The sequence below is a fragment of the Hyperoodon ampullatus genome (assembly GCF_949752795.1).
Source record: "Hyperoodon ampullatus genome assembly, chromosome: 11".
NCBI lineage: Eukaryota > Metazoa > Chordata > Mammalia > Artiodactyla > Ziphiidae > Hyperoodon > Hyperoodon ampullatus.
In genome coordinates, this window is record NC_136924.1 from 101,774,303 (window position 1) to 101,799,192 (window position 24,890).

Here is a 24,890-nt window from a genome sequence, read left to right on the forward strand (position 1 = left end):
AGGCCGAGGGAGGACATTCCACGAGGTGTGTGGGGTCCACGGATGAGGCTCTGAGAGGTTGGGCAAGGTGGAGGCTGAGGGTGGCCTTCTCAGGTCGGTTCTGGTAAAGAGACGGAGGTGACTTCCGTGGGCTCTGGACCGGCTGAGAGAAGGTGAGGCCGGGGCGGAGGGAAGCAGAGGCAGCGGGTGACAGACCGCCGTCTCCTCACTTGGGGCCCCTTGCCAGCTGGGCCACAAACTTCTGCCACCTCTCCTCCCAGGTCGCCATGGCCAACTGCTTCTCCGGCTCCGACAGGGTGCTGTACCTGCGGGGGAGGGGCGCCCGGGTCAGCCTGGGGAGGGGCGGGAGGGGACCTCGGATGCTGGCAGGGCACCATGTCCCCAGCCCGAGAGCAGTCACAGGCTAAGAGACGATGCGGAGAAGCGCACGGAAAGCTTCAGGCCTCCGCGCAAACCTCGCAGCGGTCAACACAGGCGGTGACCAAAGAGGAGAACACGTACACCCACCTGATGGAGTTCATGGCGAGCTGTTTGAGTGTCCTCAGGTCGGCCGTCATCCCCCCGATGCCCATGAAGACCTCGTAGAAATCATAGGACAAGCCTTTGGCTCCAAAAGTAGCGGGGTCATCAGAGCTGATGACCATGGGGTACCCGGTGGCCATCAGCACAGCTGCAGGGTGGTTTCTTAGGTCAGACACCAGCTTCAGAACCTGCCCAGTCAGAGACAACCGTGCATCCATGAAGAGCCGTCACGAGCAAGGTGAGGCCGTGCGATTCCTCGTTTTCTCCACAAACATCTGGTCTCTCTTGGTCCTGCTCGCAGCAGCTGTCCTCAGCACAAAGCCCCAAGCAGCTGCGCGGCAGTGGGACCCCACACTACCCTCTGCGTGTCCGTCCCGGGCCCCTTTAGCTTTGTTCACAGCTTCACCCACAATCCCGCCCCACTGGGGACCCTCATTACTAGGAACGGTTTAGGCAAAGTCCATTCCTACATAACTTCATGAACGGGAGTGAGATAGTGGAGGGACAGAGAAACCAAGGGAGTTAACGGAGAGATTACGCAGGAGAAAGGTTGGTCGTGGCTGGGGGAGGAGAGTGCCCTCCACCGGCCCCAGGGAGCCTGCGTACCTGGTTGGAGATGGGACAGACCTCGACGGGGATGTCCTTCTTCCAAGCCTCAGCCCAGACGGCCGGGTGTTTGCTCAAAGCAAACCCGTGGCCAATCCTGGTCGAGTTCAGTATCAGGGCATCCAGAACGTTTCTGTCTGCGGAAGTACCCTGCCAGTCTAGGAATAAAGGGGGTGGGTCTTCATTAGGATGGATGGGACCCACAGACCATCTGCAGGTGAAGGGCCCAGACTCCCCAAGCAGGAAAAGGAAGAGAAATGAACACTAACACAAGAGCGCACACGCGCACATGTTTTCCTTATGACGATGCTGAAGAGAGGTGCGGCCTGCCTATAGATACGTATGTATGTATGTACGTATGTAACAGTTGAGGAAGTTGAAACCCACACGGGCTTTATACACTCAGGAAAGGTCCTCAGGTAGGAGGCAGCAAAACTGGGTTTCCAGCCTTGGCCTACCCGACCCACCGTCCATATTCTTTCTTTCCATTTCATGTTTGTTTCCAGAGCTGTTTTTTGGGAATTTTATGTGTAGGATCTCTACAAGAATGTGCTGCAGACTCGGTCACTATAATGATTTGTACGTACTTTAATTTCTATCTTTAACAGAACTCTTGGGACAACCCGTAGCAGGATGGCAACAGCCGGCAGGAACCAGCCACCCCGAGGCAGCTTTCCGCTGGCAGGGCCTCGCTGGAGGTGAGCAAGGCAGTTCTGACTCTGCCAGCCTGGGGGGGGAGGGTGTGGGTGAGGACTCCTGCAGCTTCCCCCCACCCCGTACAAGGAGGTGCCCTGGAGGAAACAGCTCCTCTTTGGTCACGCCTGGTTGTGACTTCACTATCTGTGACCAAGTGGGGTGAAATCCCGGACAGAGAAAGAAAGCAGAGGTTGCTTATTGCGGGAGATCACAGAAGACCTAATTGTGAGACTCAGGTGTGAGGGAGGGCCCCATGCCTGGATGCCAAAAGCATCCTGACTGATTCACATGTGAAATGTGAAAACTCCACTTTTCTGTTGGGAATGAAACCCAAGTATTCCCATTGCTGGTGAGGGCATGTGCTTCAGGTGGATTTTCACTAGTTTCCTAACTAATACTTCTTTTCAAATATTTTTTTCTTTTTAAATAAAGATATCAAATACCCAAGTCCTGGCAAAATCCTCTCCTAGGACCATGCGTCTTGGAACTGAGATGATTTCACAGAGGTGAGTATGATTTTCCCAACCAAACCACGCGGTCTTCAAGGCTAACGCCCCCACTACACACACCCCCTGACCCATCTCCACTTCCCCATCCCCACAAACAATTCTTTAAATCTCCTAGAACAGCTTGGATCTAAATGAACTTGAAAATAATGTCAGGAAAAAGAGATTAACGTGGGATTTCCCTGGCGGGACTTCCCTCGTGGTCCAGTGGTTAAGACTCCACGATCCCTGGTCAGGGAGCTAGATCCCGCATGCCGCATGCCACAACTAAGAGCTCGCATGCCACAACTAAGACCCGGGGCAGCCTATATATATAAGTAAATAAGAGATTAGTGCACAGGAGCCTTCCTCTGGGAGATGATGCAAGACCCCAAGGTTAGAGCCCCGCTGTGAAATCCCAGCTCCCACGGCTCTGCCCTTGTCTCCTAGGTCTTCTCGGGTGGCAGGAGCCTAAGGTGCTCTGAGGGGTGCCAGTCGGGATGCAGCAGGTCTAAGCCCCCCAAACCTTCCCTGGGATCTGATGTCACAGCTGTGACCGGGTGCTGCTTCTGCTGAGGGTTGACATGGGTTTTTGGGTTTTTTTTTTTTTTTTGCGTTACGCGGGCCTCTCACTGTTGTGGCCTCTCCCGTTGCGGAGCACAGGCTCCGGACGCGCAGGCTCAGCGGCCATGGCTCACGGGCCCAGCCGCTCCGCAGCATGTGGGATCCTCCCGGACCGGGGCACGAACCCGCGTCCCCTGCATCGGCAGGCGGACTCTCAACCACTGCGCCACCAGGGAAGCCCAAGGGTTGACATGTTTTATTTAAGGTCTGGAATGTCTGGAGGCTGAGCGATGACCAGTGAGCCCGTGGACTGAGCTTTGAGGAGCAGAGACATGGCTGGGTGGATGGCATTTCAGAAACAAGGGCAGCCAGGCTGCCTGAGTGGGGTGGGGTCCCCCCTTCAGCCTGGTGGATGTGGACAGGGCCTCCCAGACATGGCGCTGGTCTGGTGGTCCCTCTCCCACCACCCTCTGGTGTGCCACTTTGCAGGTGAGTCAACCTCGGAAGCACAGTTCATGCCTTATAAAAAGGAGATCATCAGAAAGGTTCCCAGCTCCTTACCGTGGACCAGTTACCGTGTTTCGCTGGAGCCTTGGGCTCCTCACCTGTAAATGGGGGTAAAAGCGCCCTCCTGGCAGGACCGGCTGAGAGCTGGGAGTAATGTATGTGGAGGGCAGCTGCCCCAGCATCGCCGTCCCTCCTTCTCCGGGCGCTGCTGTCAGGACGGGTGTGATCATGTACGTGAAGGGGACAGGTGCCGCGAGACGCCTTGGGGCTGTCAGTCCGCTTCCCGGTGTCCCGTCTGTGCCCTCAGAGATGGCCAGGGCCCCTGCCCATCACCCCCTCTGTCCCCGACGGGGTCACAGGCTCACCTGTCTCTCCGGCGTGGAAGAAGTAAGGCAGCTTAATGCCCAGCGAGGCTGGAATCATCAAAACCTCCTTGTAGTCATACAGGGAGTGGCCCGTGTCCTCTCGCCCCACCTGCAGGACAGAGTGGGGGACCTTGCTGGTGTGCCCTGCAGCCCTGTGCCTGCCAGCACTGCCGAGGCCTCAGGCACACAGCCTTTTGAGAGGGACCAGTAGCAGGACTGGGAAAGAAAAAGAGAGCGCATTGCCCCGAAACAACTCCCCCCTTATTCAGAGGCTGTATACCTCGACCCTCCCAGCCTTTGCGTGGTGTCCTGCACACGGGCTTCCCAGCCCTGCGCTCCAGCCCGAGCTCCTTGTTGGGGGAGAGAGAGACTCAGAGAGACACAGAGACAGAGACAGAGAGGGCGGGAGAGCCTGAGCCCTAGACCCCTGGGGTCCCCGGGCCTGGCAGCTCCCAGCAGAGTCCCACAGCTGTAATTAACCCGACAGCAATTGCACCAAAGTCCGGCTCTTCAAAGGAAGCCCCACCCGCAGGGGCGGGAGTGAGAGAGCCTTGGGAGAGAAAGCGGGGAGGGGCGCTGACACTCTCGTGATAACACAAGCTGGGTGCTCAGCGCAGCAGGACAGAGGGCAGACCCCAGGAAACGTGGGGCTCGGGAGCCGACCCTTTGAACAACACCAGCCCGGCTTCCCTCGAGGACTGGTGCACCTGAGTCCTGTAGGGACCGGTCGGGAGGCGCCGCGCACAGAGGGGAAAAGGGGATGGAGAGGCCGGATCCCTTGAGCAGCCCCCAAGGACCCCAGGAGGACACACTGGTCCAAAGAAAACAATTCCTTGAGATCCGCTTCCGGGGCCCTGGTGGGTCTGAAAGTAAGGGCTTCAGCAGAGTCTCGAGTAAAATGTGCAGATTCTGGAAGAGGGGGTCAGGGGTGCATTTAGCCAGTTAGATTAATTTAGCCTCTTAATGAGATTACGGAGTTGTCACCTGGAAGTGTGGCCTGGTTGTTGTTTGGGGCAGGGAGGTGAGGGGGCTTTGGAAACAGCTGGGGTGAAGGGGGCGGGGCCGCTTTCGGATCCTGGACGGTGCGCTCCGGCCCAGCCCCGTGTCTCCTTCCAGACACCCCAGCCCTGGGCTGCAGCTTGAAGAGCGATGTGTCGTGGGCACTGAGGCCAGAGCAGGGCAGAGGCCGGGGGGTGGGGGGCAGCCCCTCATCCTGGCCCTTCCTTGTTCTGGAGCTTCCCTTTCTAGCCTTTTTCTGAACTTTTCTGCTCTCCCTTCCCCGCCCCCCAGGCCCCGAGGGAGGGTCTCAGTGGTGCCGGCCACCCAGCTCTTCCCGGAGGGCTTTGGGCTGGGCCCATTACCAGGTCAAACCCCGCCACCATCCCGGGGAACCTGGCTCGAAGTTCCATGGCTGTCTGGATGGATTTCGTGATGGTGGACGCATCTTTGGACCTGTGGGAGAGATGGAGAGAAGCACGGGCGCAGGCTCCTCGGGGCCGGTGGGTGTCATGAGCGCCCCTCGGGGCCGGTGGGTGTCGTGAGCGCCCCTCACGGCCAGTCTGGCTTCGTCCAGGGCACCCAGCCACCCTTCCCACACCACCCCGCCCCATCCAGGCTGTTGTGCCCACCAAGTGCCACATCACGGAGAAATTCTGCCCAAATCCATCCTTTCAAGGACTCCAGCGGGGTCCACAGAGAGCATAGGCTCTGGAAAGCCAGTGGGGACGGGGACCCACAGGGTCAAAACAAATAACGCAGTTTTATTTGTCTGCATTTGGCTGAAGCAAAGCAGCCATGCCCGAAGCTTGCCCCGCATCCCTGAGAGGATGGTCCTGGATGTGCCCAGCCCACTGCTCCCTGGGCACCTGTGAAACACCACAGGCCACCCAGTCCCTGCCTGGGCAGCTGGGCCTGGGCCCTGGTTCCGTCAGCAAGGCCTGGGCACTGCAGAAACCACACGACCAAAGTGTCTCTTCTCTCCCGCACGTCTCTCCCTTCCAGCCCAGGGCGGGGGGAAAAGGCGGGAGCGACACCACGGAAGCACAAAGAGAAAAGGCGCAAGTCCGTGATGGGGCCGAGGCACTGGCCCACTTGTTCCATCCCTGGCTCTGTGAGCCCCACACCTGCCCGCCCCTCCTCTGTGCCGGGAGCAGCTGCCTCTGTCCCAAGCGCCAAGGGGACGCCGTGCAGCCACGCTCCTGCCCCCGGCCCCCGGGACCCTCCACCGTTCACCACTGCCAGCTCCACCCTGGCCCACCAGCTCCGGCAGCCCCAAGTCTCACCAGGAGGGGAGGGGGCTCCAGGGAGGTCTGACTGCCCTCCCACCTCCCCCGGCGGGGGGCTGAGCAGGCGGGGTCTGTCCTCCCCAAACCCTCCAGCTGGACACGGCACCGACGGTCCAGACTGGCTGCTTTTTGACAAAAGGGAGACCCTTCCTCGGTAAAACCCGAATTCCGCTGTAGGCTTCCTTCTCTTGCTTGGGGCAAGGGTGAGTCTTTCTTTGCAGCTCCCAGAGGTCTCCACACAGACGTGGCTGCCGTGAGGCTGAACCCGGCCGCAGATTGAAGCAAAAAACATTCAGGCAAAAACACTAAACCCATAACTGATGACCCAGGCCAGTGTGGGTCACAGCCTGGAATGATCTGGAAAGTTGCCACAGCTCTTCATTCCAGCCTGGTCGTGATTTCAGAGTGGATTCTGCACTCGCGCTACGGCACATGGAGTCCCCCGGGGGCTCTAGCCCCAGCCTCCCAGCCCCTCCCCACCCCTTTCTCCTCTCCCTTCCCCCCACCGTCTCCTCCTAGCTGCTTCAGCCTCAGCCGTGCTCACTCTCACCTGTGATCCGAATAAATGAGTTTGATTCCAATAAACCCAGGATGCTCTTTTGCAAAATCACGAGCCACTTCTTCGTACAACCTCACCGACCACTCTGGGCTGTAGACCGTCCCGTTCAGTTCATACACCTGCGAGGGAAGCATGGTCCCGACCAGATGTCAGAGGTGAGCGGAGCAGATCTCCAGTCCCAACTGCCAACGGTCTCCAAAACTAGGTTGGACTCTGTGATTTCCTTGTTCAGTGCCTGTGACGGCCTCTGAGGTTGATCAGAAGTCCCAGCCCTGAATGGGATAATGCTCTTTGGGGCCATGAGGCTGGGGTGTCTGCCTCTTGTTCAGAGCTGGGTCCTGGCACCTGGAACAGTGCCTGGCATGTGGTCGGTGCTCAGTAAGCATTTGTGCAGCAAATGAGGAACAGGCCAGCTGAGGACAGGACACAAGCCACAAAGGGTGTTCCAAGAACCCACTTCATCTCCTCACTCTCCCATCCCGAGGCGGGGGACCCCTGAGGTGGCCAAGCCACTAGGGACACCAAGAGTGCAATGGTCAGGGGCAGAGTAGGAAGAGCCAGGGGTGCACAGTCGGTGACACAAGAGAAAAGCTGCGGAGGGGAAATGCAGGCTTTTTGCTTGTCCACCTCTGGGGGTCCTGAAGGGTATCAGAATGTGCTACCCCCAAAGATCCCACTTTTACATAAGGATTATTTTGAGCTGAAGGCAGTTAAGAAGCACAAAAGCAGACAGAGCTCTGTGCCCTCCGTTCTGCCTCAGAGCAGGACATATATTTCTGTCTGTGAAGGCGCCCCCTTCCAGCCCCCATATTCCAGGAGAACAGCCCTTATCACTGGAGACAGAAACTGGGCTCCAAGCTGGATCTGAACAGACAAACCTGACTAAAATAACCCCTGTCTTCTATTAGTTCCCCCGTACACTCACCTCCCCACAATTTACTGCACCTGGAAGCCCACACCTCTTTTCCTTTGTCTTATTGCTTTTCCACAGTTTCTCACCATTTGTTAAAATACTGTAGTATATAAGAACCTGGTCTACCCACTTCTCTGGGTCTTCACTTCTGTTCTATGAAGGTCTCCGTGCACGTAAAAATTAAACGTTAACATCAAATAAAATTTCTATGCCTTTTCTCCTGTTAATGTGGCTTTTGTCAGTTTATTTTATTTTTTATTTTTAAAATAAATTTATTTATTTATTTTTGGCTGTGCTGGGTCTTCGTTGCTGTGCGTGGGCTTTCTCTAGTTGCAGCGAGCAGGGGTTACTTTTCGTTGTGGTGCGCAGGCTTCTCACTGTGGTGGCTTCTCTTGTTGTGGAGCACGGGCTCTAGGCACGCGGGCTTCAGTAGTTGTGGCATGTGGGCTCAGTAGTTGTGGCTCACGGGCTCTAGAACGCAGGCTTGGTAGTTGTGGTGCATGGGCTTAGTTGCTCCGCAGTATGTGTGATCTTCCCGGACCAGGGCTCGAACCCGTGTCCCCTGCATTGGCAGGCGGATTCTTAACCACTGTGCCACTAGGGAAGCCCTGCTTTTGTCAGTTTAATTTGCACATCCCAAGAACAGAACGTAAGAAGGTAAAGGAAACTTATTTTCTTCCTTTCCTACTTACAAAGTTTTGTGGGGTTTTTTTGGCTGTGTTGGGTCTTCGATGCTGCGCGCGAGCTTTCTGTAGTTGTGGTGAGCGGGGGCTACTTTTCGTTGCGGTGCGTGGGCTTCTCATTGCAGTGGCTTCTCTTGTTGCAGAGCACAGGCTCTAGGTGCATGGGCTTCAGTAGTTGTGGCACGCAGGCTCAGTAGCTGTGGTTTGCAGGCTCTAGAGGGCAGGCTCAGTAGTTGTGGTGCAGGGGCTTAGTTGCTCCGTGGCATGTGGGATCTTCCCGGACCAGGGCTCGAACCCATGTCCCCTGCATTGGCAGGTGGATTCTTAACCACTGCACCACCAGGGAAGTCCCCAAAGGATTTTTTAAAAGAATGCTTTTCTTGTTACTGATCAAGGCATTCTGTTAGAATCTTCAAATCTTCGATGCTGTACTCCAACAGTTCTCAAAGGATAGTCAGGGAGCCGCTTAGGGTCCCCTAGACTTTTGCAAAGTCTACAAATTCAAAACTGTCTTCATAAAAATGTTGAGATGTTTTCTTTTTCACTCTAATTCTCTCAGAGTGTACAGAATTTTCCAGAAGCTGCATCATATATGGCAATATTGCTCTGACACAAAATAGATGGTGTAATTGTGTAGGCTTGTGCTTTGAAAATTTCTCAGTTTTAGTTTCTAATACTGGTTATATTGTACAGGATATAGTAGATATAATCCACATAAACAAAAGCCCTTTAGGATCCTCAAAGATTTTGTGAGTAAAAGTTTGAGAACCATTGTATTAACTCAACCCAAAATTATTAGCTGACGTCATCTTGGCATTACCCACCTGATCTGCAGAAGGGAAGGACAGAATTCTGCCCCGTGCCTTGACTGCTCCGTCATTACAAGTCACCTGTCCAGACACCCCAACTGGGTCGGAGATCCCTGAGAGCGGAGTCCGTGTCGCTTGACCTTCCCACCTCCTCTCCTAGGACCAGAGGAGGCGCTCCAGAAACAAGCTTTAACCTAAGAAGAGTGCTGTCTACTTGCACCTTTTTCTTTTCTTTTTTTTTTTAGTTCCCCGACCCAGGATCGAAAATGCACCCCCTGTAGTGGAAGCGCGACTGGACCACCAGGGAAATCCCTACTTGCAGCTTTAAAAATACTAAGACAGGGCTTACTGTACAGCACAGGGAACTATACTCAATACTTTGCAATAACCTATAATGGAAAAGAACCTGAAAAAGGATAGATACATATATATGTGTGTAACTGAATCACTTTGCTGTACATCTGAAACTAATACAACATTGTAAACCAACTAGAGTTCAATTAAAAAAAAAAAGTGCTAGGTCTTTCCTCGCGGTCCAGTGGTTAGGACTCCGCGCTTCCACTGCAGGGGGCGTGGGCTCCATCCCTGTTTGGGGAACTAATCCTGCCTGCTGCACAGTGCGGCCAAAAAAAAAAAAAAGTAAGCCCCACACGGCACGTTTTAGGGAATGGGTGGATAGACGGATGTTGGAGGGGCACAGGAGACAAAAGAAAGGAACTTAAATATATAGATCAACACATGACATTCTGTCTAAAGGAAGATCCCTGACAGGTTAATCGAGTCTGCATGGCTACACAAGAGGTGCCATGGAGGCCTGATGGGGCTGCACTCAGGGTGGTTCCCACTCATGGATTCTGTCAGCGGTCCCACTGCTAGTTCCCGTGGCACGGAGAGCCACAAGGGCAGATGCTGAAGCCGCATCCAGTTCATTTCCTGGTCTTCCGGCACCCCAGTAAGTCTCCCCTGGGGCCGCCCAGGCCCTAAGCTCATGCCCCTCTGGCCTCCAGCCTCTGCCCAAGAAACTGCAGCCTTGATGGGAGCACCAAGATGGGAATCTGAAAACTCAAGAGCCCCCCACTTCCAGGAGCGGAGACCCTTTCCAGTGTGAGACCTGCAGCCCCTCACAGCCGCACTGGTGCAGTTAGAACAGGCTCTGAAGCCAAGCCTCAGAGGAAAGTTCTCAGCTGGTTTGAGGTTGTGGTCAGCCTTCTGGGTTCAGGCTCCAGTGAGATACAATATATTCCAAACCAATCATACCTCAGAGGCTTGTTGCAAGGATCAAATGAGCTAATATTTGTAAAGCACTCAGAAATGATAACTAGGTCATATGGTAGTTCTATTTTTAGGGGTTTTAAAAAATAGATTTATTTTATTTATTTCTTTTTGGCTGCGTTGGGTCTTTGTTGCTGTGCGCGGGCTTTCTCTAGTTGCGGTGAGTGGAGGCTACTCTTGGTTTTGGGGCGTGGGCTTCTCATTGCAGTGGTTTCTCGGCTCTAGGTGCGTGGGCTTCAGTAGCTGTGGCTCACAGGCTTAGCTGGTCCGCGGCATGTGGGATCTTCCTAGACCAGGGCTCGAACCTGTGTCCCCTGCACTGGCAGGCGGATTCTTAACCACTGTGCCCCCAGGGAAGCCCCTATTTTTAGTTTTTAAAAGAACCTCCATATTGTTCTCCATAATAACACAGCACTCCCACAACTGGGCATATACCCTGAGAAAACCGCAATTCGAAAAGATACATGCACACCAATGTTCACTGCAGCTCTATTTACAATAGCCAGGACATGGAAGCAACCTAAATGGCCATCGACGGATGAATGAATAAAGAAGATGTGGCACATGTATACAATGGACTATTACTCAGCCATGAAAAGGAACAAAGTTGGGTCATTTGTAAAGACATGGATGGACCTAGAATCTGTCATACAGAGTGAAGTTAAGTCAGAAGGAGAAAAACTAATATCGTATATTAACACATATGTGGAATCTAGAAAAATGGTACAGATGAACCTATTTGCAGGGCAGGAATAGAAACAGAGACGTAGAGAATGGACATGTGAACAAAATGGGGGAAGGGGTGTGGGATGAACTGGGAGATCAGGTTTGACATACATACACCACCACGTGTAAAAGAGATAGCTAGTGGGAACCTGCTGTATAGCACAGGGAGCTCAGCTTAGTGCTCTGTGGGGACCTAGATGGGTGGGATGGGGGGTGTGGGAGGGAGGTCCAAGGGGGAGGGGATATATGTATACCTATAGCTGATTCACTTCATTATACAGCAGAAACTAACACAACGTTGTAAAGCAACTATACCCCAATAAAATTTAAAAAAAGAAATGATAACTAGTAATACAGTGTTGTTATTAGCAACCTATCACCAGATGCAGAAAAACAACTCAAATCTGCAGTTGTCCTAGGAAGATGAGTTACCATCTAAGAATGTAACAACCTGTAAGTACGAGAAGGGGTCTGTCATTCAACTAAGGCTCAGTGGTACAAAAGCGGCTATGTCCCTATAATAAGCCCCCTTGGATTAAAAACACATTGGACTCAATTTAGATTATCTCAAATCTTACAGTTTACTTGAGGCAGTGTAAATTTGTGGGGAAGTTATTCAAACTACATACTACTTTCATAAACTAGTATAAGATTACAAATTCCCGTTGTCTATGATATTATGGAATTAAAGAATTTGAAGCTGACGGAACAGAAAGGAAATTTGGGGGCAGTGTTGCTTAAGGTCACACAATTAGTTTGTGTCAGACCAGAAACTAGGACTCAGAAGCTCTAGTTCCGAATACAACCAGCTTTCACTTCTAGAGCCCGATTCACTTAAAAAGCATTAACTGAGCTTCTACTATGTGCCAGGCATAAGCCAAGAGCTTTCATTTAATCCTCAAAACTGCACTGTTAAGTAGGTCTTATTTTACAGATGAGGATTTTGAGGCTCCCTGGCTGGAGTGGGGGGCTGGGGGTCGGCGGCATCGCGGTGGAGGGACGCTGTCTCAAAGTCTCCAACCACCTAGTGAGGAGAAAGTGCCTGGATCCCACCCCGGATTAATTAAATCAGATTCTCTGGGGATAGAACCTGGTTTTATAAACTCGCCCAGGTGATTCCCATGTAATAATTCACCTCTAGGCTGAAGATCTACCATTTTTGTCAATTTCACAGCCCTGTTAAGAGCCCAACCACAGCCTAACGTGGTAGGAAAGTGCGGCCATCAGGATTCTGCAGAGCGACACCAATGACGTGAAACACGGGGTCACTAGAGCAAAAAGCCAGGTGGAGTTTCTAATGAAGGATTCTGCTAAGAATCCAGGAGAAAACCCTGGGAGTGGGTAGGGGGAGCACTAGGACCGCTGGTTACACAAGTGACAGCATCCAAGAAGCCGTCCGCGAACGACCATCCTGAGCTCCCTCGGCCCCCGACGTGTCCCCCCCAAGACCGCCCACGGGTAAATGCCAGCTGGGCTAGCTCCTGTGCATAATCCCCTGGGAGCTCCTCTCGGAAGGCTGGCCCGACCCAGTCTGAGTCTCCGATTCCGGCCGAGGGGGCGGGGATGGGGCCCAGGAGATCAGACCCGCCTAGCAACTGTTGCTACGGGTGAGTGGCCTTTGTGATGGAGCATTAGTGACACAATAGGAGGCTGGGCAGTGGGATAGTCCATCAACATCATCCCAGGCCCTGAATTAGCCCCACAGGCGAGGCGGGGGAGGCAGGGGGGCTCAGAAAAGAATTCCAGGGCAGACGTTTTTAGTTGTTAATGTGTTGATGGCTCCCCTACTCTGGCTAAGGGGGCGTTAGGCAAAGACTCCGGACTGCAAGGGCCCTTTGTTCCAGGGTCAGACCAGAGCAAACAGCAAATCCCATCCCCCTTAGTCTTCACCCCAGCCCAAATCCTGGCCGCCCTCCACCTTCAAGGAGCCCTGGCTGGGTGCCGGAGGAGGTGGGGAGAGAGGTTAGCTGGGCAGGTCCCCAGGGCAGACCCCAGAGCCAAGTGTCCCCAAGGAGCGTGGGGAGGGAGGAGGGGGGAGGAAGCAAGGTCCAATTCCTTGCAGCTTCCCCAGATACCTCCCCAGGGGCGCAGACCCTCTCTCCGCACCTCTCTCCCTCCTCTCCCCACCTCTCTCCCTCCTCTCCCCACCTCTCTCCCTCCTCTCCCCTTCCCCCTCAGGAGCCCAAGGCCCCTCCCCAAGGGGAGGCCTCCCTCCCACTCCCCACTCTGCGAAAGCTGCCAGGATGTGCCCACAGGAAGCGACGCCCCCAGGCCGGAAGCCCATCGGGGAGCTCCTTTTGAGATGCGTGTAGCCCCACAGGGTTTCTCAAAACCCAGCACCCCGGCCCCTGTCCCGTCCCTACTTACTGCCCACATGGCCTGGGTCAGGCTCTTTGACCTTTCCGAGCCTCAGTTTCCACTTCTGCAAAGTGCAGGTTGTGAGGCTCAAAGGAGGCAATGCAGATAAAGTGCTTTCAAAAGGTCTTGAAGTGTGGCCTGGGTCAGATCATCTGCATTGGAACCAAGGGGTGCAGGGGACAGTGGTGTTTAGCTAGTTAACTCGGCAGCTTCCTAGCCCAACCCAAGACCCAAGATTTGGGACCCTGGGAGGTCAGGGTCCAAAGAGCACCTCCAACTTAGTCCCATGTACACCTACCACCCCTAAGCGTGATTATCACCCCTGGAGTCTCTGGAGGACTCTGCCGGGTCTGAAATGATTCAGCCATTTCCCTAGCTGGGAAACCAGGGCTGACATACACACGGGGATTCAAGGAGAGGAAGCCAGTCCCAAGAAGGTGGGGGGTGGGTGGAGGCAGGGCTTAAACCGGACTCCAGAGGAGGATGGGCTTAGGGGGCGGGGCCCAGGCTGAGTGAAGGAAGGGATTTCAGGCCAAACAGGGCACTGGCTAATGGCTCTGGGAGATGCACTGTCCTCCAACCTACACGGGCTAGTCCAGGGCCAGCTCATCTCTTTCCAAAATTCTTCTCTTAGTAGAAGGGGGACTGGACCCTCTCTTTTCTTTTGAAAGGATCGTTTGTACCCAGGACTTATTGACTCTGCTCACAAGGCTGACGAAGACTCTCCTGGGGGCCAAGGTCAGGCCCACTCCCACTTCCCAATAATCAGAAATAGGTATGCAGGTCTGTGCTCAGCATTAAACCAGCAAACAATCACCAGATCCTGGTGGAGATGCACACCCTCACCTGGGCCGACCTCAAGGAGGTGTGAACATATCCCAGGAAAAGGGAGTCATCCAGGATACACAGGAGAGTAGAGACCTGGAAGTGGGGGAAAGGAGGCCCTGACTCAGGACGGGAAGGACGGGTTCTCAGGGCTGGAGCAGCCTCCACGACAGGGTCCCCTGACCCTTCAACTCAAAGTAGGGCAATAGAGTCAGTTTAGGGATCCCACCCAGGATTTAAAAATTAGACTCCGAATGCAAAAATATCAGATAGTTTGGCTTCAGGAGAAGTTAAGATTTGCCTTCAACCCAAGGCAATAGAAATAAAAACAAAAATAAACAAATGGGGCCTAATCAAACTTAGCAAGCTTTTGCACAGCAAAGGAAACCATAAAAAAACCAAAAAGACAACCTACGGAATGGGAGAAAATATTTGCAAATGCTACAACTGACAAAGGCTTAATCTCCAAAGTATACAAACAGTTCATACAGTTCAACAACAAAAAAACAAACAACCCAATCGAAAAATGGGCAGATTTTAATAGACATTTCTCCAAAGAAGACATACAGATGGCCAGTAGGCACATGAAGAGATGCTCAACATCACTAATTATTAGAGAAATGCAAATCAAAACTACAGTGAGGTGTCACCTCACACCAATCAGAATGGTCATATTAAAAAGTCTACAAAAGCAGAAACTAATAAAAAAAATAAAATAAAATTAAAAAAAAAAAAGTCTACAAATAACAAATGCTGGAGAGGGCGTGGAGAAAAGGGGACACTCCTCCACTGTTGGTGGGAATGTATGTTGGTGCAGCACTATGGAGAACAGTATGGAGGTTCCTCAGAAAACTAAAAATAGAGCTACCATATGATCCAGCAATCCCACTCCTGGGCATATACCCGGACAAAACTATAATTCAAAAAGATACAAGCGCCCCTACGGTCATAGCAGCACTATTCACAATAGCCAAAACATGGAAATAACCTAAATGTCCATCAACAGATGAATGGATAAAGATGTGGTACATATATACAGTGGAATATGAGTCATAAAAAGAACGAAATAATGCCCTTTGCAGCAACATGGACGCAACTAGAGATGATCATACTAAGTGAAGTAAGTCAGACAGAGAAAGACAAATACCATATGATATCACTTACATATGGAATCTAAAATATGGCACAAATGAACCTACCTACAAAACAGAAACAGACTCACAGACGTAGAGAGCAGAACTGTGGTTACCATGGTGGGGTGGAGGAGAGGGATGGCCGGGGAGTTTGGGGTTGGGCTGGGAGATGCAAACTCTTACATTTAGAATGGATAGACAAGAAGGTCCTACTGTACAGCACAGGGAACTATATCCAGTCTCCTGGGATAAACCATAATGGAAAAGAGTATTAAAAAAAGAATGTATATAAATACACTACCATGTGTAAAATAGATAGCTAAAGGGAACTTGCTTAGCACAGGGAGCTCACCTTGGTGCTCTGTGATGGCCTAGTTGGGTGGGATCGTAGGGGGAGGTCCAAGAGGGAGGAGATGCGTGTATGTGTATGGCTGATGCACTTCACTGTGCGGCAGAAACTAACACAACATTGCAAAGCAGTTATACTCAAAAAAAAAAAAAAGAATGTATATATGTGTAAAACAGAGTCCCTTTGCTGTACAGCAGAGACTGGCACAGCATTGTAAATCAATTATATTTCAATTAAAAAAAATTGTCTTCAAGAGAGAATTTACTGATGTGGAAGCATACGTGACTGGTCTGATTGATAATTTTCTCTGAAAACTGCATTCTGACTTTCTTGTGTATACATCTGTCTCTTATGACTTTGGTCAATGTGTGTCAGTCCTCTGGAGCCCTTTTACTTCTGGGTGTACAAACAGTAAAATTTCTGAGCCAACAAAGACCATGGAATATGGTAACAAAACCAAAATAGTGCCCCCCTTGAAGTCAGTCCAAATTATTGAGTGTGGCAAGGCCTTGGCACACTCAATAATTTGGATGAATGACAGACCAGTTTGGATACTGTCGGGGAAGCACTCTCAGCTGGACATCACATCTGTTCCCATCAAACACTCCGCAAACATTCCAAGCTTTATAAACCTTGTCTACACTCACACCCCAACTCGGCTCCACGAGCGGTTTTGGTGCCACAGCTCCTGGGGCTCCCGCATCGAGGGGTCAGGGGAAGTTCCCTCCGCCCTCCTTTGTCAAAGGCCATGGGTCCCCAGTGCGGAGTCCAGCCCAGGGACCCAGGCCCTCCTGTCAACCTTTAACTTGGTTAATCAGCCTGACTGTTGCCCTTGGGATTGCAGGTCGGCTTATTAGGTGTCACTTTTGTGTCCTGGCCTTTAAATTTCTCCAAACTGGGGGAAAGAGAGAGGACTTGTTTGGGGCCCTTTCATGTTGGGGGGGATGGCGGGGGGTCCCTTTGGCCCACCCAGCCTTAGGTAGTGCTGTTATCAAAACCTTTGTTTTAATCCCATCAATGTCCATTGTATTCATCCCATTTCTTTTTTTTTTTTTTTTTGCGGTACGCGGGCCTCTCACTGTTGTGGCCTCTCCCGTTGCGGAGCACAGGCTCCGGACGCGCAGGCTCAGCGGCCATGGCTCACGGGCCCAGCCGCTCCATGGCATGTGGGATCTTCCCGGACCGGGGCACGAACCCGTGTCCCCTGCATCGGCAGGCGGACTCTCAACCACTGCGCCACCAGGGAAGCCCGTCATCCCATTTCTTAATAACCATCTATAGATTCCCACACTGCTGGGACCAGTCCTGTGACTCTCCCCTTAATGACCCTTTACAAATGTCTATCCTGTTGGAAAGAGTCCCGACCTCACTCTTCTTCTCACTCCCTTGTTAATTAATGGACCGTTTTTATTAGCATCTGTAAGACCCATGAGGCGAAGCTAGGACACTGAATTCCATACGGCTTCCCAAACCATCTTGTTCGTTTGAGTTAAGGTAACCTTTTGGTCTTAACATTGGTACCAATAAAACAGGTGTTTACAAGGAGAGGTCTCTAAAAAATTTACCAATTTAGAAGTTTTTCCAGTTCAAAGTATCCATCCTCTGGCCATTGACAGTGAGATCGTAATACCAACTCACACCATAAGGCTTCCGTTGGCTTAACCATGAACAGAAGGGGTGTCGCAGGAGAGTGCAAAGGACGCAGCTTCACAAGCTCCAGAAAGTTCGCCCCCAAGGATGGTTAAGGAAGGAAAGGCGGCCGTGAAGGCTGAGATGGCAGAGGCCCCTTGTGACAAACCCCCGGGAGCCGGCACAGTCGGACAAGGACGCTGGTTGCAAGCCCAGGTGTGGCCTGTGCTTCCGACCAGAGGTGACAGCTAGGAATCCCAGTCTATCCGACTGGCCACCAAATGCCCTGGTACCTGCGCCTTCCGGACGGCAGGACCAGCAAAGTTTTCTCACGGGTGCTGAGGCCAAACTCTCAAGACACAGAACAAGAAAAAAGTAAAACCAATCCGACCAATGGTTTTCCTCATGACACAAAAGACAGAAACACAGAAAAACAGCGACCATCTCTGGGAGGAAAAGGATTCACAAGCCCAGAGCTCTCTTCCAAACTCACTGACCCAGAGGCCCTAAGGCCCAAGAACTAGCTCCACAAATATTTTCTCCTGCTAATCTGATTTTAGAAAAGAGAAAAAGGACTCTTACCACTACTGTTTCCAAAAGCCCCTGCAGGCAGAGATCCAGCAGACTGACAGCATAAGGATTCTCACCTTCTGCCAGGATCTCTGAGATGCAGGAGCCTGGGGCCAGGGCTGTCCAGCCAGTAAGTTTGAATCCAGCTGCCTAGGCCAACTGGCCAACTGTCAGGGTGTAGGGGGGACATTTCCATCTACCCTCCGAGGTTCTGGCTGGTCTGAGAATTAAACTGACATGAGACAGATTACCAGGAGAAAATCCAGCAAAAGTTTAATAACAGCTCTACGTGGGAGAGACCCAGGAAGACTGGGCCACTCACCCAAATGGCTGAAGCCCTCACCCTAAATACCATCTTCAGCTCAAGACAAAAGAGGCTGTTGGGGGTAGGGGTTTGGGACTTCAAAGGGGAGGAAGGCAATTCACAGGGTGATAAAAAGCAAGTGTTTGGTAAACAAATGTTTGCTGGGCCAGCAGGGACAGTGGGACAGAGTGGACTCTGGTGTCCAGGCCCTGAGGGGTCCCCCGACCACACCTGGCCGTAGTCTCTGCAGAGACTCTGATACCGCTCTGTGCTGAGAATAGGCCCTTTAGGTGCTTTTAGACACTTAGGGGGAGGGTCAAAGTCTCTTCCTAAGTCTTTTGGGCCTTGATTGTTTCAGCTCGAAATAATCCACATGCCAAGGTGACCCTTTTGGGGGCGAGTATGCTCCCCTACAGCGCAATGCACACACTCTTGTGAGCCCCCTTAAAGGTACTGGAAGAGCCTTCCAGTACCCCAGCTACTCCCTCAACCCCCAATCCCCACCTCCCCCCAGAAGTCCTCAGGAAAGTCCTCTTCCGTACCCACCAGAAGGGTCCTCTCTCGGCAGCACTTGACCCGCCCGGGCTCCCTGTGGGACGCCTCCCCAGCCTGGAGTCCCAGCCACCCTGCTGCCTCCCCCGGCTCAGGTCTGCAAAGCTGAGGTCAGCCCGTCTCAGGTACCTGAGACCCCATCACCCTTTGCTTCTGGCCAACATGCAAGGTCCTAGTGAGCAATTTGTTAATATTTTGACACTTTGGGATACTTTTGGACTCTTCTCAATCTTTCCCTTTTCTTTCTCTTTGACCTTTCTTCCTCAAAGTCAAATCAAATGTCTCTGTTGCCCCTAGAAGACCCGGTGCTCCACAGAGAGGGCCCCCAGGAACTCACCAGACCCCACTCTACCTGCAACTAGACCCATTTACCAGATGAAAGGCCCAGCGGGCCTTGCACCAAGGGCATCGTCCTGTGGGACTCACAGTAGCGCATTTGGATAGGAAAGGAGACGGTCAAGGATGTTCTGGGCACGAGGCACTGCCCAGAGTCCAGGGCAGGTGCCGAGGCATCAGCAGGCCCCGTGCGTGTGGGGGGAGCTGGGCCGTGGGGATCCCGAGGGAAGGGAGGTGACGGGCAGTGAGGGGCACGTGCCCAGTTTTTCAGGGCCAGCCCAGGGCTTCTTGCTCACATGGCCTCCGGAAAGGCACCAGGCCACTTAGGGGTGAAGCCGGCCCTCGGTCCTGTGCAGCACTAGTGTGGGGAGCCCGTGAAGCCTTACAGGGTGAGAGCAGAGAGTCCAGCCTGAGCAGAGGAGAGCAGAGATGGACTCACCGGGTACAGCATGGTTCTGAGCTCCAGGTAGAGCACGTTGTCCTGGTAGAACTCCTCCAGGCCCTGGGAGATGTAGTCTCGGAATACCGGGGCGTAGTTCACGAGGCCCGCGATCGCGAAGAAGATGGTCTCGAACTTGGCCCAGACCATGTCTTGGTTTGCATAAGTCGCCTGGGGGTTCTCAGTCATCAGAGTGAAATTCCTCAGCAGGCTGTCAGGATACAAAGGGTGGGCAGAGGCTTGCTGCAGGCTGTCAACTCCGGCCTGTAGGACTCCTGCCCAGGCTCCCTGACGGAGGCCCCCCACCCTGGGACCTCCAAGTGCTCCCCAGGAGACACCTGGCAGGATGCTCCCACCAGCCAGACTCTGCTGTCCCCCTTGGCCTCTTAGCCAGGCTGACCCCACTGAATGGACATCTCAGACCAAGCTCTCCTTGGAGGGTGCTATGCACTGAATTGTGTCCCCAAAATTCATATGCTGAAACCCTAATTCCCAGTGTGACTGTGTTTGGAGCTGAGGACTTTTCAGAAGGTAATGACGGTTAAATGAGGTCGTGAGGGTGGAGCCCTGACCCAGCAGGGCTGGTGTCCCAGACCCCAGGGGTGCGCGCACAGTGAGAAGGCGGCCGTCTGCCAGCCCAGCAGAGAGGCCTTGGAGAAACCTGCCCACACCTTGATCTTGGACTTCCAGCTTCCAGGACTGAGAGAAAATACATTTGTATTCTTTAAGCCACCCCGTCTGTGGTATTTCATTGTGGCAGCCCCAGCAAACTCAAGCCCGAGGTCCGATGGAAATAATCGTGGACTTGGCAGTACAGGACGCAGGTTACTTCCCTGATTAGCCGATTACCAGCTGTGTGGCCTTGGGCAACCTCCTTAAAATGCAGGCTGAGCTGCATTTTCTTACTCATCAAGGAAATACCTCAAGAAAGCCCTCTGTAGATGGTTCTACGATTAGAATAGTTATTATAATATTTGTATACAAGTCTGTTAGGGAGCTGGCCATCAAGTTTTCAGGCTGTTTCATCCATCCTGGGCCCTCTTGGCTTAGGAGCTGGGAATCCCCTTGTCTCCGGCCTTACTGACGGTCCAGACAAATCCCGTTCGGTGCAGCAGCAGTGTCGCTGGTCAAATCAGGGGGTTTTTTTTTGTTTTTTTGTTTTTCAAATCGGGTTTTAAATGTACCAGGAACTTGCTGCGGATGGGAAAGGTGTTGAATGCCTTGGTGAAGCAAAAGATCCCATAAAGTTAAGAGAAAAAGCCTCCTGACTTTTTTAATGCCAGGTGTTTCTAGAAGGGTCTGTCCCACGGGGACACCGCACACGCCAACCCCACCTGCGCAGGTGCGAGACGGGTTCTTCCCAAAGCACCACCCACCTGTGGTCAAACTCGGTGACGTTCGGCAGCCCCTTTCGAAACTTCTCCAGCAAAACCCACGCGGGACATTCTGTTGTGTTCAGGGTGGGGGGAGTCGGGTGAGCAAATCTGAACTGCGGGGTCCCCCTCGGGGTGAGGCAGAAATAGCAGTGGGGCCTGTAGGTGACGTTTCTCACCAGCCAGTCCATGCTGACGATGCTGAAGTCGTGGATGTGTAAGGCAGCCCCTGCAGGGAGAGGCGCGGCGGGGTGTGAGGTGAGGGCAGCGGATGCCGGACCCTCTGAAATGCTGTCTCCTAGGCTATAGTCCTCATTTTGCCCCAAATAAAACTGAACTCCCAGCTCTCACGTTGTGCATTTTTTTTTCCAGTGGACAGTAGCAATAAAGTAGTAGAAATGTGTTGGGTTTTTTTTTGTTTTGGGGGGTGTTTTTTTGCAGTACACGGGCCTCTCACTGCTGTGGCTTCTCCCGTTGCGGAGCGCAGGCTCTGGACGCGCAGGATCAGCGGCCATGGCTCACGGGCCCAGCCGCTACGCGGCATGTGGGATCTTCCCGGACTGGGGCATGAACCCGTGTCCCCTGCATCGGCAGGCAGACTCTCAAGCACTGCGCCACCAGGGAAGTCCTAGAAATGTGTTGTTTATCCAGGACACATCCTCTTCGGTAACTTAGCCCCTGGAAAGGCTAGAAGAATGTATGCAGGGAGGGATAGGGTTCTTACAGGGGACGACTTCCAGCCCTGCCAGGGATGCCTGGTGATGTCCAAGCCCCCTCCCTGCCATCTGTCTGAGGCCGAGTCCCCTCGGAGCCAGGGTTTTGGTTTCAGGGTGGACGGCAGCCACGTGGAGCCCCAGCCCCCAGCCCACCAGCAAGGACTAGGGCTCAGGGCCCCAGTGGAGTCTGGGCTCCACTCAGAACAAGAACCACCGGCTCCAATTTAGTACCTCCTATGTCCCCAGGACCCCAGAACCGTCCCCTCTAGACCCCTACCTTTTGGCATCTTCTTCAGGATGTTGAACACCGCACTTTTCTCAATGAGGCTCTTGGCTTGGAAGAAGTGCATGCTGGGTGGGATGCTCCCCGCCCTCAGGGCCTCCTGCATCTCAGCCTCCTTGAGGGCCCCGAGCCTCTGGTTGGCCAGCTCCTCCTCCTGCTTCAGCACCAGCTGCCCCCCGATCCGCATCATCTTCTCTCTCATCAACAGCCGGTTTCGTGCTTCGTCTCCGGATGTGGCCGAGCAGAAATAAGACATGGCCACGGCCAGCAGCAGGGTGGGCAGGGCTGGTCGCCCTGACACGGACATTGGGACGCCTGGAAGAGGAAATCGCTCTGCTGGACACTTGGGAAGGGGGGAAGCTGAAGATTTTAGTGTTGAAGCTGGACTGCCCTCCTCCCATCCTATACTCCGATGACCAGGAGGCAGCATGTACACGACACTTCTCCTTCCCTGAAATCCCAGAGAAGAGACCTCTGGGTACAGACAAGGGAGGTTTCCCCACCTAAAAGTTCATCACGAGGCCTCCCAGACCAGGGCTTGTCCTCCGCGAGCCCTGCTCACATGCACAGGAAGACACTGACATCGGAGTTTTAGTGTTTCACTTCTAAATACAGCCGGAGAGCAGAGGATGATGAGGCTTAGGAAGAAAGGCTCCAGCATAACAAAGGAACTTAAAAAATAGCACAGAGAAGGAACTAGCACAGGAAACGAAAGAAGGTCCAGAAGAACCATGGTTAACATCTTTACAGAGATGAGAAAAGATGTGTGTCCCTAAAAGAGGAACAGGGCGGTGTAAAAAATAAACAAAACGAGCTTTCAGAAATTAAAAACATGGAAGCTGAAATTTAAAACATTGACTAGCAATATTAAAAGATGGAACTGAAGAGAAGCTTTTAGAAAGTAGGACAAAAATAGGAGAGAAGAATATTGGTTCAGGAAATCCAACACCCAAATAACAGACATTTCAGAAGGAAAAAGAAAAAATAGATGGGAGAAAAAAAGGAGATAAATACCATATGAAATTGTCCCAGAACTGAAGACCTGCCCTCTCGCGTTGGCAAGACATGCCAGGCACCCAGCACAGTCACTCAACAGCGACATGTGTTCCTGACATTTCAGAATATTAGCATAAAAGATTCCAGGAGCTTCCAGAGAGCAGCTGACCCAGGTCTCCAGTGAGCGGGGATTTGAGGGAAGAAGGAAGGAACTGCCCCGGTTCGGTCTGCGGGCGGACCCTGACCTGGGCTGACTACTGGAACCACTTTTAGGAATTGTTTCTGCACACGTGAGAATATGATACTTTCTACCAGAAAGAATCAAAACTGTAACTGGGGAGACCCCAGGCCCAGCCCCAAATTAGCACGTCTTGGTGAGACTTTGGGCAAATCACGTCATGACTGTGGGTCTGTTTCCTCACCTGCAAAAAAGGGTGAATTGGATGACATCAGTGGTTCTCAAAGTGTGATACATGTGTCATCCCTGTTCAGGTGGAATAAAAAACTTAAAGCAGTTAATTTAAAGAAAAATGTTAAGTAAATAGAGGTACAGCAATACAACAAAAATGGAAAGTCTGGTCATCATCAAGACACATTGTCCAAGGTCCTTTCCAGGGATGGCTCTCAATTATTCTAGGTATTTATTCAATGATTATACCGGACCGCAGGGGGAGATTTTCAGAAGGAACCAGATGGTCATCCACTGGGACGGCAGCATGGCAGGGCTGGACCCCGAATCCGAGAGCTGGGCTTTCGGAGAATCCCTGCCACTTCATCAGGTCCTAAAATCTCTCCTCAGATGACAGTGTTTGCCAAATCTGAAATCTCCAGGCAGAAGGACAGTGACGTGTGTCCCGTCCCCATCACGGAGCCATCTAGCCCCCCTAACATCCTCCACCAAGGGCCCCGCCCCTTGTTCCCTCTCCCCATAACATTTAACAAGGGCCACCACCCCCAAACCTCCCACCCTGTCCTCTCCAAGGACCCCAGAGCATCTGTGTGCCCAGCACCTGGGGGCTCCTCCCCGCCGGCCAGACCGAAGTGTGTCCAGTGCAGGTCAGAAGCAGCCAGCCGCGCGGGAGAAGGGGTCATCCCGTCCACACGCCCACTTCATGTCCTCCCTCCCTTTTAGAAGAAGGCGCGTAGGGCTTTGCTGGTAGCACAGGAGTTAAGGGTCTGCCTGCCAATGCAGGGGACACGGGTTCGAGCCCTGGTCCCGGAAGATCCCACATGCCGCGGAGCAACTAAGCCCGTGCACCACAACTACTGAGCCTGCGCTCTAGAGCCCGTGAGTCACAACTAGTGAGCCCGCGCGCCACAACTACTGAAGCCCGCGTGCCTAGAGCCTGTGCTCCACAACAAGAGAAGTCACCGCAATGAGAAGCCCACGCACCACAACAAAGAGTAGCCCCTGCTCACAGCAACTAGAGAAAAGCCCGTGTGCAGCAACGAAGACCAAACACAGCCAAAAATAAATAAAATAAAAAATAAATAAATTACTAAAAAAAAAAAAAAGGAAGCGCATAAAAGCTCTACAAAAATAGCTTGTTTGCAGGCTAAGAAGAAAGGATCGGTGCATCTGTGAGCCTGAGTCATGTCCCTGGGCTGCAGCAGGTGGTGCAGCCAGGCTGCCCTGCCCCCACCCCACCCTCGGGAGTCACCCCGCGGGCAGGGCCCCGCCCAGGTGAGTCAGCAGTGCCCCCAGCCACCTACATGCCTTGGCCCCGGACCCCGCCCAGGAGACCCCAGTTACCTCGGGGCAGCTCCGGAGACCGTGATCGTGGACTCTGTCCCCGCAGTGGCCTGTGGGAAGCCCAGGCTCCCGGCCGTTTCACTTCCCCAAGGGGTTTCACTTCCCTGCAGCCCAGGAAGGGGGGGCCGCCCATGTGCACGTTTCTACATGTGTGTGAGCATCCACCTGTGTGCCTGTGCGTTTCTGGGGGTTATACACACACGTGTGTCTGTGTGTGTGCGTGAGTCTGTGTGCAGGTGGGTTATGCTCATTTGTCTGGGGTGTGAGTCGCTGTGCACCGTG

The 24,890-nt window shown here is 52.9% G+C and overlaps 1 protein-coding gene across 2 annotated transcripts; it reads right to left on the minus strand.

Moving 5' to 3' along the window:
- Positions 1-205: 205 nt before the first annotated feature.
- Positions 206-22,356, minus strand: ADA2 (adenosine deaminase 2; the record flags this gene model as incomplete). Of its 2 annotated transcripts, none has more annotated exons than XM_079714212.1 (9): positions 206-305; positions 508-710; positions 1,129-1,286; positions 3,746-3,854; positions 5,107-5,197; positions 6,581-6,708; positions 19,488-19,698; positions 20,864-21,089; positions 21,854-22,356. In XM_079714212.1, 9 exons carry the CDS (start codon positions 22,287-22,289, stop codon positions 206-208), a joined length of 1,662 nt encoding a protein of 553 aa, XP_079570338.1. The 2 variants fall into 2 exon arrangements, with proteins under 2 accessions (XP_079570338.1, XP_079570337.1); XM_079714211.1 differs by having other exon boundaries at positions 206-332; positions 21,854-22,166.
- Between the last annotated feature and the right edge of the window lie 2,534 nt (positions 22,357-24,890).